The 14,107-nt window shown below is 39.6% G+C and overlaps 1 protein-coding gene across 1 annotated transcript in view; it reads left to right on the top strand.

Annotated features, from left to right (window-relative positions):
- LOC118421366 (phosphatidylserine lipase ABHD16A-like) overlaps positions 1 to 11,236 on the top strand; it is a gene marked incomplete in the record, with an annotated part of 13,322 nt that extends 2,086 nt beyond the window's left edge. The window contains 17 exon segments of the mRNA XM_035828626.1: positions 225 to 285; positions 1,198 to 1,284; positions 1,913 to 1,998; positions 2,691 to 2,764; positions 3,194 to 3,280; positions 3,751 to 3,824; positions 4,362 to 4,402; positions 5,281 to 5,382; positions 5,740 to 5,803; positions 6,190 to 6,239; positions 6,699 to 6,927; positions 7,215 to 7,278; positions 8,012 to 8,068; positions 8,396 to 8,458; positions 8,690 to 8,766; positions 9,951 to 10,096; positions 10,810 to 11,236. Of these exon segments, the coding sequence (XP_035684519.1) occupies positions 225 to 285; positions 1,198 to 1,284; positions 1,913 to 1,998; positions 2,691 to 2,764; positions 3,194 to 3,280; positions 3,751 to 3,824; positions 4,362 to 4,402; positions 5,281 to 5,382; positions 5,740 to 5,803; positions 6,190 to 6,239; positions 6,699 to 6,927; positions 7,215 to 7,278; positions 8,012 to 8,068; positions 8,396 to 8,458; positions 8,690 to 8,766; positions 9,951 to 10,096; positions 10,810 to 10,908 (1,461 nt within the window).
- Between the last annotated feature and the right edge of the window lie 2,871 nt (positions 11,237 to 14,107).

The following is a 14,107-nucleotide window of genomic DNA, read 5'->3' as shown; positions in this document are numbered from 1 at the left end:
ACTCGGCCGAGCTAAATTCTTGATTTGTAAAGGGGGCTTAACAATGACTTGTTTAGTTGTTATGCAGTGATTATCCAACCCCATTTCTAGTTTATCATATGTTAGAAGTACTTGACAGTGCAGACTGCAGAGGAGTAACTTTGCTGAAGCTATATAATATGTAGTAAGGGAGTTGCCACAGTTCCCACACTAACTACTCGGTACTTTTCTATTCTCAGGCCTCCTTCATGTGGTCTCTGTCCTGCTGGACGTCACCCATCCTCGTTACTTACCTGTACAGGAAAGGTAGGGAAGGATGTATTCTATAAGATATACCATGTATATAGTATAAGTTTGGCTGCATTTTCTCTAACTTGGACATTGATGGCAACTTTCATGTGTCCAACTTTATCTATGGAAACTCTATACCATCAGGACAAAGTTAATACAATTCTTTATTTTCTTGGACAGCAAAAAACTAAAGCAGCTTATTTGTTAATCATGGCTATTTTGTTAATCAGGGATAAAGTCAAAGTCAAGGCTATTTTGATGTTAACCAAAGTGTGTGTATGATAGATGAAGATACAAAATAAGCAGAATGACAAATTGTATGGGACATTACTTGGTGAGTTATTAGTCATGTGTTGTTCTCATTTGAGCACAAGGCTCTATTAAGTGAAGACCGCTTGGCACAGTGGTATTGTGTTCGCCTCGTGACCGAGAGGTTGCGGGATCGAATCCGCCTGCCGTGCTGCCGATCTTGTGCCCTTGGGAAAGGCACTTTACACGACTTTCCTCACAAGTGAAAATGAGTCTTCCCTCGGATAGGACGTTAAATGGAGGTCCCGTGTCTGGGGAGAGCCATACCCCGGGCACGTTAAAGAACCCGCCACATGTGCAATGGTGCGGTGTGAGCGCGGTTCAAAACGTACAGTACTTTGGCCGCACCTGGGGCAATTACTGTCGTATTGAGGTCACCTGAGTGGCGCCGAATGGCAGCTCGCTCCAGACACTTGCGACAGTCGTACTGAGGTCACCTGAGTGGCGCCGAATGGCAGCTCGCTCCAGACCCTTGCGATTTAGCCCCACCCATTGTAAGCTCCTCGCAATTCAGCCCCTGGCTGCAAAGACTGAGTAGTCGGCCCACCCAATATCAACAATAACAACAACATTGACTGAAGGCTGATACAGTTGATACTATTGTTTATCCCATTGCAGGCTATTTCACCATAGAAGGCATGAACAGCGGACTCCGTATGGCCATGGCTACAGCAGTGATACTGTCGGGGGCTTTCTGGCTCAGAGGTGAGGGAATAGGATTATGTAGTGTAGCTCAGTTGTGTGTTCTTTAATCTTTGTAAATCTTCGAATTTTGGTAAGTAAAAGGAGGTGGGAGGAGAGGGTTGGGCTCCACCTTACAATACCATACCCTAGAAACAACCCACTTCCCCTACCACAGCAAAAAGACAAGATCTCGGTTAAAGAGACTCGATCTAGTAACAGGCTCCAGACTCTGAAAGCCAATACTGCTAGCTATAGTACTCGTTTCAAGAGAAGTCCAATTTACTACATGGCTTCCTTGCTAAATGATGACTTTGTGAATAGTTTTTTTAAAATTGCTTAATCATTAGTTTATGGTGCTGTTCGGTAAATATTCTTGTTTAATGATGACATATTGTAAATAGTTTTAACAGATTTCATTCCAATTGTAAATGTAAACAGCCTTAGGGCTGCCATCAGAGACATGTATATGTGAATTGTTTTGCATTGTTTTGAATAAACCAGTCATCATCATCAAGACTATGAGACTACCTCTACCTTTTTTACATGCTTGCACATATAAGCTGCAAGAAGAAGTTGCTAGGGGATTGTACTTCCTCATGTGTATTATTAAGATTTTAATATATAACCATGACATTGTTGTTTCCTCCAGGCATTGGGAGGTGGGCTAACCCTGACTACTGCACCTTCATCGCCATCCTGACTGCAGCTAGGCAGGTCTTCTCTACAGAGAACAAGGTGAGGGGAGCAGAGATAAACTCTGGGATATCCCTATGAAATTTAGAGTATGCTGGTACTACAGTAGAAGCCGTTTAATTGCACACCCCATTTGCCAGTGTATTTCGTGCAATTATCCGCATGGTGCAACAAAGCAAAGTTATCAAGCTGGACCGCACCACCACAGGATTTTGGGGATTCCATCCAATTAATAGAAGTGTGCGATTATCCGTTGTGCAATTGCAATTAACTGGCTTCTACTGTATAAGAAAAACTACACAAGACAATGGGCACAATGGTCCGTGAGGAGTACACAGACAAGCATTTTGCCTTCCTCAACTGGAAAATGAGACTATTTCCTGGAGTTAAGCTTCTACATCTAGTCAACAATTGCAGGAAAAATATGTTGTAGAAAACATTACTTTCTGATACATGTGTGATATGACGATTGTTCCATTCTTTGATTTAGGAAGATTACTCTAGACAATGGCAAATTTGCATTTCATATATATATATATATATATATATAGTAAAATGCTTTTATATTTGTAATTGATAACCACATGATAAGACAGGAGTGTATTAATATGATACCTGCATGTTAGAGGAAATGAGAATGCTTTGAATGACTGTCAGTAGAAACCGCAAGCAGCACCTGGCCAGGTGTTAAGAACTCACCTGATAAATTGCTACATCATCCTTTCCACCCCCAGGTGAGACTGGCCAGGTATGACTTTGACTTCTGGGCGTGGCCTGTGAACTACAGCTGGACACAGGTGGCCATCAGGTGAGGGACAAAGTCGAACCAAAGATACAAAATGTATGTGTCGTCGTGTCTGCGCAACAGTTATAGGGTGTTTGGCCCAAAACCCAGAGGTCCTGGGTTTAAATCCCTAATACCCCCCTCACATTATCCACGATCTTCAGGCGTATGGATGAAAGATCGGCCATATTTAAGATCGACAGAAGGTTGCGCGCATTTTTCACGTGAAAACCGTCCATGTCACATATAAGCTATACTTTGTACCTTGTACAATTGTTGAGCAATAAAGAATGTCCTCACATAGGGATATAAAAGACTAACCAATACATGTTTGCCCTTATGTAGGGATGTTAAAGACTTGCTATTTATATGTATATGTTTGTACTCATCTTGGGATGTAAAAGACTTGCTATTTGTAAAAGACCTTAACGTTACATGTTTGCCCTTATGTAGGGATGTCCCCATGAAGAGACTCCAGCCCAGGACCAAGGCCCGCGGGGTGGCTGCCAAGGTGTGGGGCCTGCCGTGTGATGTGGCCAGGTAGGAACAGCAGGGATAGACATAACAAAAACAGTTGACTCAGCAAATTTGACCAGTTGTAGTAGTAGTATCCATTTTTGATTATACTGTTGTTGGGATCCCTGACACAGGGGTAGGCAGCAGTTGGCTAGTCTTCACACCGCGCTTCAATGTGGCTCTTGACTATGAGCCTCTTCATGATAACTGTGGATACAGAATATTATCAACTAAGACACGCTTTAATGCTGATATTATTAGGTATAAACTTACTGATGATTTGATTGATTGATTGATGGACTCATGGATTGATGTGTATCTTTTGATGAGGTATCGACGAAGGTTGCATCCAGGTAACAAGATATGCCAAAAAGCAGTCAGTTAAGCAACTGGGTATGGTTTTGGAAACGGTCAGACGTTTCATTTGGCATCCACTATCTTCTGCCGTGTCTAATTGTGTTTTGGCTTGTGATGAGACGTGTGTTTGTTTCCAGTTACCTGATGGTTCACACGTTTGGACGGAGGATGATTTACCCAGGCACAGTGGGGCTGCTGCAGAAAGCCATGGGTAGGCTATCTAACTCTTAAGGTGGACTCTCACTGCACTTGGGGCACCGGTGCGGCACTGCAGGGTTCAAAAGATACTCAACGAATTTCAGAGATGAAGAATGGGTTTTCTTCTTGTGTATTTTGTTGTCTTCTAAGTCATATTAGTAAAACGCAATATCTTAATTCTTAAAAATCGCAACACATTGCCGCAGTGAACGAACCCCGCAGTGCCGCACCGTTGCCCCAAGTGCAGTCAGAGTGCACCTTAAGGCCACGCTTTGGTTCTCAGACATCTTGAAGTAGTAATTTAAACCATTAAATAGTAAATTAGAAAAAGATGACTTTGAGGACTTAAAATGTGATTAGTTTCACTCCCCGAAACTTTAAGTACCAAGGTGCAATCAATTTGACATGGCCCATGTCTGAAGCCTAATATGACTGAATTTTGAATTGCAGTTACATCTATACTGATTCTGAACTTGAGTTCGGAAATGGCAATCACAAATGGTCAAGGAGTTTTACAAAATGTTTCCTCTTCTGTTTAATCATTTTTCAGCTCCAATGCTTCAGGAGGGCCGAAAGAAACTTGTGGAAAAGGTAAGAAACAAATGACGTCATTTCTTTAGTTATGCTGGTGATAATAAAAAAAAAATATCTTTTAGCATTGTAGAAGCAAGGACAGGTAGAAGTTCATGTAATTGCTGCTTATACAATTAACAAGCAACAATAGATTTTGTCAAAAAGAATATCTATTTTGGTTCTTGAGGAATTCACCAACTATACCTCCTGTGTGCAGTAGTATGAACCACAATTTTGTTAGTTAACAGCATGCAAAAGCTTGTGATGTGGTAGGGCAGCGTAGAAACAATGACTACAAGTACTTTGATCAAATTGCTACAGTCAAACCTGTGTATAGCTCAAGGGACTGAAGAAATGTGCCCACTATAGAGAAAATGCTGATCAATTGATCAAGAGCAATAAGTTACACATGATTTCAGTACCCACTGATCTTTCTCACCAAATAACATTGTCTTGATTGTCTCAAAATTCAGTTGACCCTGCTCTGGTCCAATCTACTGCAAATGATTGCGCTCTAACGTTCAAGACGTGCGTACATTCCGCTACCGCCAAAATGACCTTGTCAGGAACTCCAAATCCTCGTAAAGTACAATTTGAAACTTGGTGCAGGATGACACACATGTACGACCACTGTATGGTCGCAATAGGCTGTGTTTTTGTATCAATTGGACCTGAAATCGTGTGGCCGTGGCCGCGTTGGACAGGTGACGCTATAGACTATTTCTTATTGCTTAGGTCAATGGGAAAATCCAAGGGACCGACAAAAAGTGGCCGCAATGGCCAGGTGGCTGCTATGCAAAGGTGGCCCCTTATACAGATTTGCCTGTAGTTGTTTTGACAACAGTTTCTAGCCTTGTATTTGTTCAGAATTGACCAGCTGTACCCTGTGTCCACAGTACGATGGAGAGCGGGCCAAACTTCTGGCTCTGGACGGGAACGAGATCGACACCATGTTTGTGGACAGGCGACCAATGGGAGAGGAGAAGGGCAGGAAACTGGTACGTTGTTTTTTTTTGTTTTTTTTTATTTGTTTACCTTGGTAGTGATTACACACATGTTTGGATGGTCAGAATTGATGCTGATTATTCCTTGTCAATCTTCAGTGTTTATTCACAGTTACCCAGATATTATGTGTCGGTTGTTCAGTCGATTTTTTCCAAGGTCTTTAGGATATTATATGACATTGCACAAAGAATAAAGTATGACTGTTTCTTATGATGCTCTGTGTACTTGACAGATTATGGATTTTTAAAAGGTTTTCACATCTTGTAGGATAACTGATACTGAAACATCTAACTTACATGTACTGTGTAGCTACAAAGCTGTCAGTTATACAACATTTTGTTTTTCCCTAGGTGATCACCAGTGAGGGGAATGCTGGGTTCTATGAGGTTGGGTGCATGTGTACTCCACTGGATGGTAAGTTTTTGTACACAGTCAATGATCATGACTTTTTCCATACAAAAAATAACTGGAGCATTCTGCTTGGTTTAATGCATTGATATTCAGTTCTTTACAAATCTTTAGAGTAATCCCTTCAGTTAACTTAGTAACTGATTTCCAAGGGGGCCCTTACAAACTCATAATAAATCAGCATACACAATATAATGGAATTACTTATATAAATTTTACAATTATGATGCAAGGTGGATTAGATGTAGTACATGTAGTTGCTGGGTAATGGAAGAGCACGGGTAATAGAAGAGGAGTTTATAGTTTATCACAGCACGTAGACCAGTTGAGGGCTTGTAAAATGCTGAAACTTGAGAAATGTAAACTCACTGTTATCTGGTTTCCTTCCCCAGCTGGGTACTCTGTGCTGGGCTGGAACCACCCTGGATTTGGGGGAAGCTCGGTAGGGGAGAACTTTTATCAAAATAAATGGTCTTGTCGAAGTGCCAGTTTTAAGAGTCCCTGGCTACTAAACTGGATACTACTACTGCTTACTTTTGATTCTTCATTCAGTCAATAGGCCACACTAATGATCTTATTTGATGTCCACGACTGACTGACTTACTGAATTTTATTTTTTGGTTCTCAGATGTAAAAAAATTGAAATATTAAAAGTAAAAATAGAGTCAGTGGGCTGTACTTTCAAGTTGGTACATAGACTTTCAGGGAGTCAATATATATGTCTACTTAGTCATGTTTTCCTCTCTGTCTTCTGTTTGCATCTTTACAATAAACTAAATGTTTCCTTCAAAATGTCAGAGAACCACTACATGAAATAACATTGTGGCTTTAAGATGATTTTTCATCCTCTATGAGTAGAAATATTTCCTTACAACAAACGTGACTCCCACTCCTCCTCCAGGGCATCCCCATGCCTGAGAACGAGGGCAATGCCATAGATGTGGTGCTGCAGTACGCCATCCATCAGCTAGGGTTCTCTCCTGACAACATCATCATCTTCGCCTGGTCCATCGGCGGTTACCCAGCATCCTTTGCAGCCATGAACCACCCCACGGTCAGCGGGGTCATTCTGGATGCGACCTTCGATGACCTCTTGCCCTTGGCGATATCCAGGATGCCAGAAAGCTTACGTGAGTTTCTTTCTTTTTCTTCAGAAAGTTCTTTTTTTGAGAAAAGAATTGATTTTCCACAGTATAGGCCTTAGGATTTTGAGGAAAGGGAATCAAAGGTTTATAGCAAAGCAATGATCAAAATACTGTAATAAAGTTATTAGCAGATTGAAATTTCCAAAATGAAGAGTAAGGTATGTTGTACAGTAGACATTGTATCTGAAAGTCTGTCCAGTTATATGTAATCACAGTTAGTGTTACTTGGTTCTTTGGTTGTCATAGAAACCTGCCATGAATTGTATTTGCAGGAGGTATGGTGATCCGGAGTGTCAACACTTACTTCAACCTGGACATAGCAGCACAGCTCAACAGGTACTTTTTTTTTTTTTTTTTTTACTCAATGGTCACCACGTAACACGGCCTGAAGGCCACTCAATGTTACGGGTTACATGATTGGAACTGTAACAGCAACTCATCGCCCTAGGTCAGAAACATCATGATTGAAACCAGCCCAATTGCTCACTATGAGTGAGGACTAACTGACCCAATAGGCGAAGCAGGGGTTACGAGGGCTGCTCGGGAGATTCCCTACCCCTATTTTGGCCGGAATGGTTTGATCCGCTCGGGTGGATGTTCGCACATGTGGCGGGTTCTTTAACGTGCATAGGGTATGGCTCTCCCACACACGGGACCTCCATTTAACGTCCTATCCGAGGGACGACTTATTGTACTTATTTATAATGATTTCATATCTCTTTGCTGGCATATCAGGCTAGGGTTTTGTGGCATTTGCATACTTACTAGGTTGGTATAAACTCAAATCAACTGTCATACTGAAGGCGGTTCATCAGCTATACAGAATCTGATACATGTACAGAGTGTGTATTTAGCTAGTTAAACTGTAATATTCAACAGAGTGTGTATTGTGATACCTTGCTGCCATGTACATTTGTAATATGTAATATGACTGCTTGCTGCCATGTGTATTAACCATATTATGTAATATGATCTCTTGCTGCCACATGTATGACACCATATGTAATGTGACCACATGCTGCCATGTTTATGAAACCGTGTGTAATGTGACCCCTTGTTGCCCTGACAGGTACCCAGGCCCTGTGATGTTAGTCAGGAGAACCAGAGATGAGATGATCACAACAATGTAAGATTTAACACCAGTCTGTACACACTAGCTTATGTAGTACTAGACTACATGTGTAGATGCAAGACTACATTTTGTATTGTGTAACATTGTTTGAAGAAAATGATTATACTTAAATGTATAGTATGTAATTTTAGAGAAAGCTGAAGCATTGGTGTAACTAAAGAAGCTTTTCCTAGAGCCCTTAATTCCAATAAGAATATTTTGAGAGAGACTGATTTTGATTTAATTAATGGTTAAAAATTGGAAATTGTAAAAATATAGAATATGATATCATGACTACGTTGTGTGTTTACTACATTCTTGTCTGTTTTTCCTGACCTCCAGTGACCCTGATGCAATAGAATCCAACAGGGGCAACGACCTGCTGGTCAAGCTGCTGCAGTTCAGGTGGGGTCAGCCAGGTTCAGTTTTATTTTATGGGATTGATTTTACCAATGATTAATTCTATGGTTTGTTTAAGACTATAGTAAAGAGCTTACATCCAAAATCAGAGAATCTGATGAAAAATGAACTAAGTCTTGTTGTTTCAACATTTTGTAGATGAAAGTACATTTTGTATAGAAAACTGAGAACAGATTATTTGCATGATAATTCTGTGCACTGTTATCTTTATTCCAGATACCCTAAGCTGATCACAGAGTCCACCATCACAATGCTTCGGGAATGGCTGTCAGCTCCCACTCCCACGGTGCAAGGTAATGGTTTGTGTTAGGCCACACCAATATCATGTCTTGGTTGATCAGACTTGGATATATTTAGAATAATACTTGACTGGGATAATCTTTATCCACAAGTTTAAAGGAGTGAATATACATGGTAGTAAGATACAAGTTTTCCTTCCAGCCTTCTACATGTTTTCATCTTGACTGCTGGCTAAAATTTTACTTCAAAATGTCAGAGGACCACTAAAGGAAATAAGATTTGCCTTTAATAATATGATTTTTTATCCTCTGTGAGTAGAAAAATTTCCTCATGACAATTCCTCATATCCTCTATTTGTAAAAAGAATGAGCAGTGCATTGAGCACAGAAACAGCGGAAACTATATATATTTAGAATATTACTTGACTGGGTTAATCTTTATCCACAAGAAAACAGACTCTTGCCACACAGTTTCAAGGAGTGGACAGAGCCAAATGCAGGTTTTCCTCCCAGCCCTCTGTTTTCTTGATGTTATCTTGCTAGAATTTTGCATAAAAATGTCAGAAAACCAAGAAATAAAATCCTGATTTTTTCAATGTACTGTTATGTTCATGGTTTTCACGGTGACCACTGTAACGTGAACTTATCATTACTGATAACAAATAATTCAGAGACTCTTTTTATGTGCACCTGCTGCAACCTTGAACATTTAGTTCCAAGAAAAAGTAAAATTTTCTCAGACCGTGAAAGTTTGGTACCGAGAAGACAAAGTGAATTACAGTAAGTGTGGCTTAAACTGAAGTATAAATTTTGAAATAGAGCCTGAGAGCTGAACATTTACCTTGGTATACACAGTTCAGGGAGTGAATGTACATGCATTAAGATGCTTCTGTTGTCATCTTGACTGGTTAAGCTAAAATTTTCCTTCAAGAATCATGTCTGTGAACCTGAGGAAATAAATTGGTATGACCTTATCATGCCTTTCAATTCAGAGTTTTAGCAACAGTATTTATGATGTACTTTACTGTTTCATCAGTATCATACTCGCCGCATGTCAGTCAATGTTTCCTGATGTGGGCTGTCATTGTTCTTCACACTTTCCTATCTGCTGCTGTCCATTGCACCCCCTCCCAAGTGCAGCCCAGCTCAGGAAGGTCTTGATCTACAGTTCTCCATGTCATGGCTTATTGTTTGTTTGTTTGTTTGTTTTTTGTTTGTTTGTTTGTCTCCATGTTTAGCTGCCGTGTATAACCAGTACTCTGTAGACGAGCAGCTGTGCACCTCCCTGCTGAAGTCATGGGTGGAGGAGAACTCTGCAAACTTCCCCTGTCTGATCGGCGAGCAGCTCAGCACAGAGGAAAAGACTCAGCTGGTACTCTTCTTGGTAAGTATAGTGAATGTTGTAGAAACTAAAGATGGAGGCAACATATTCACAAAATTGCAGAACGTTTCCCCCGTAACCTTTTTGTCAAGCTGCTCGCACACAATACTATTAGCCTTGTCCTAATATAGTGTTGGAAGTCCTCCTTGGAGACGGATACTCTAAACAACAAAGCTGCATCTGCTGGAGCCGCCTCACACGTTGCATACAGTTGCCCCTGTGAGACTTAGTGCTCCAGTAGACGAGAGGGTGGAGAAGGAATTGCACACCCCTCCTTCACCATAAAAAGTCATGTGCAGGTTAGGCAAACAGGCAAAAAGCCTGTCTGCCTCCTCATCTGTCCAAACGACAGATGAGGAGGCAGACAGAAAAAACATAGTTTTGACTATGTCCAAAAAACATAGTTTTGACTTTGACTTGACTTTGAAAGCCAAAGCCCTCTGACCTAAAAGCAGTGCAAACTGATCATATGTTACATTGTACCATATACAAATGTCTTGCAATAAAGTTCATTCATTGTTTCTGCCTAACTAGCCTGTTCCTATTGCAAAGAGCTAGACATACTGACACAGACAAGGACAATTCAAAATAGAATTTGACATGAGCAGGATAAAAAAAAATAATAACAATATTCTAAGTACATAAGAAAAACTACAAATAATACATTGTACTTGGATACATCGACCTTAACAGTTCAAATTTCCTTTTCTCCACAGGCTGCCAAACACATGATAAACTATGAGTCCACCCACTGTACCCCGCTGCCGGCCAGCCATTTCCGCCTGCCGTGGTCACTAGCTGCACTTCGCGGATAGTCAAGGGGCTCCATGGAGATGAGTTTTCTAGACCCTTGTTAAGGCCACACTATCTTAATTCATTGGTTCTTGGGACATCTTTATCATGTAAATTATAGAAAAAATGCTTTACTTTACTTCCAACAATGAATCAAACTATAGGGACTTACCCCTCTGAATTTTCGGTCAATCTCTGTCGACCTTGTTCACAGAATGACCCTCTCTATCTCCAGCAGTGACTTCAGGAACTCACCTTTTTTGTAGGAGGGGGTCATAAGTATCCGAAAGTCTATGTCGCCCCCTGTCTCTGTTGTTTAGAGTAAAGTAGAGTTTAGAGTAGAGTTCTTTTATGTAAGGCCACACCAATTTAATTTCTTGGTTCACGGATTTTTTCATAAAAGATATGGAGCGAAAGGGCGAAATAAAAATAAAAATTGTAAAATGGTTGGGGTAAAGGTAACGGCTAATCCAAAACATAAAGAAAAAAAGGTTTCAGCTTGAAAAAAGTACAAAAACACTATTATTGTACAGTAACAGCACCAGTACCCACACTTTAAGGAGCTTATGATATAAAGGCCAATTTGCTACACCAGAAAGTTGGTGAATGGTTTCATTAATGGTGAAAATTTGCTGAGTGGTAATTTTTATTTTTATTTTTTTTTCCAAAAAATAGGAGCGAGCGAATCCGTGAACCAAGAAATTAAATTGGTGTGGCCTAAAGTTTAGAGAAAAACATGAAGCAGAAGGTTGGCAAGTAAACTTGCATTTGACTTTATAACTACCTGAAACTCTGTGTACTAGGGGTGGGTACCTTTATGATGTATAGGTACAAGACAATTTTTCTTGTTGGACCTGTCCAGAAAATAGGGGCCTGAAAATAATCAGTGGACCAAATTTTGGACTGATTCAAGAATGAACATTATACTTGTTTTAGGGCTTACAGGTCCAAGAAAATAACAAGGCCGAAGAAGAGGACATTTGATAGTCCCACAGACTCTGTTTTTGTGTTGAAGTTGCAATGATATCTAAAATCACTTTTTAAATCCAGGAACCAAGAAGTTATATTGGTGTGGTCTATAGCTAATGATTTCAACATTGAGACAATTTTGTATACACTGTTTTGTGTGTTGATTTATATAAGGGAAAAAATGAAAGCCTGTTAGGGCATTTAACCACATATCCAGGTACGTTGTATATAATACGTGTGATTGTACTCATTATACACTGTATGCATGCAACTGCTTGAAAATGCTAACTTAAAGGTTAAATATCAGCAACAGATGTAAGTTGTACATATTTGCTGTCTTTATGTTTGGCATCAGAGAGAGCAAGCCAGAAGAAATCAGGACGAGTTCATTTTTGGAATACACCTTCGGTGATGTTACCGAATATACTCATTGGCAAAATTTTTGTCCAGTTAAAACATGAGCTGTGAAAATGTAACTTCAGTCAGAAGTCCTCAAAAGATGTTGTCTTAATGTTAGACATTGTGGGAAGAACAACATATGAATGTTATTTGTAGCGTCAGCATACTTTAGGCAGAGCCCTGTAATGCTTACCAGGACAAAGAACTACATGTAGGCCAAGTAAGAATGGCCCTTTTTCACTAAATTTGGGTTGTGAATTGTTCTTAACAGCCTAAAATCAGTTACTGTATGCCTAAAGGAAATTTGTATTTGCCAATGCTAGAAACCTTAAATTGTACACATTTTGTCTTAAAGAGCAAGCCATGTGTAAGTTTGATTTATGCATTTGCAAACTATTGCAGATTTGTGATTGAAATTTTCACTTTTTTCCAATACATACATGTGCGTATTACCCATTTGAATCAGTTGCATAATTAAGTTAAAGATGGATTGGAAGTGGAAAGACAAAGATCTAGCCATCCCAAGTTTGTACAGTTAAACGGAACTTGTGTTTTCTGCATGTGTACAGCTTTTTGTATCCTGAATCCTACAGAGCAGTTTGATGTGATCACTATATAATCAGCAGGTAGTTTAATCAGGTTGATAAATTAATGTATATTGAGGTCTTTGCTACACAACCCAAATTGAATGTTCTTCTGATGTTTTCATAACTCCTCTGATACCTTGCTTTAAGGCAAAATGGACTATAGAAGGGGTGAGCACTGTTACATTGTATGAAATCACTATTTCTTGCTGGACTGGTTTGAAAAAAAATTGGACCGGATAATAGTCAGTGGACCAGTACCTGGACCAATTTGAAAATAAGCAGTAACAATTACTGTGATATGATTGGTTAGAAAAGGGTGAAATTCTGTTTTTTTGGGCACAAATGTTCATTCTGAAGTTGCTCTCACTTGTAAACAGTCGGCCCTAATTTTTACTGGAAAATGACTACATGCATATCACTACAATATACAACTTAGCTTGTTCAGGTCCAGATCTTGGCCTGATTCTTTGCACCTGAACCTGTATTTCCTCTACCTGGCACTATGTCATCAAATATGTAGTCTACTAGTACTACTAGGGGTATACGTACTTAGTCCATTTTGCATCAGGTAATAAGAAAAGAAGGTATACGTGGGGTGACCAAAACATCCGCATTTGCCGATTTGGCAGATACAAAACTTTGGGCTGTATTACTAGCAACGATCTCATTATATACATCACTATGTAGTATTTTAGTTCACTTGTGGTGACTGAAAGGTGTGTAGAAATAGTCGTGAATGTGTATGTAGCTATGGCAGATTAAATTAAAGCAATTTGGTGTTGTACTTGAATGTGTAGTCTATATTATACTGAGACTGTCTTAATCACAAATTAAAAAAAAAGTTTCTTTTGCTTGAAACTTCAAAGACACAAAGGCAAGACCAGCTATGTTAAATACAGTGTTAAGTTTTTCCTTAAATGCCATCTGGTGGTCATCAATAAAATAGGTTTTTTTTCAATGACATTGTTTTTTTAGCCTAATTATATAATCTTGATACAAATGAAGCTAGAATTGTGCTGGAGTTTCTACTAGTACACGACTGTTCTATATATATTCTTGTATCTCAGGGTTTTCAGGGCTCGAAATACTTTTTTCTGCATACCTGCACTGGTGCAGGTAACATTGAAAATTACCTGCTCCAGACAAATTTTACTTGCACCACTATGAATTTAGGAAGTATGGATCATACTGACATTGTTCAGGAACTATAGCTATTTTTTCTGTTATACTTTATAAGTGGTAACAGTCAATGCAGCTAATAACAATC

This window comes from Branchiostoma floridae, chromosome 8 (assembly GCF_000003815.2).
Source record: "Branchiostoma floridae strain S238N-H82 chromosome 8, Bfl_VNyyK, whole genome shotgun sequence".
NCBI classification, from domain to species: Eukaryota; Metazoa; Chordata; class Leptocardii; order Amphioxiformes; family Branchiostomatidae; genus Branchiostoma; species Branchiostoma floridae.
The sequence above is the reverse complement of the archived record's forward strand: the minus strand, read 5'-3'. Positions and strand labels throughout refer to the sequence as shown.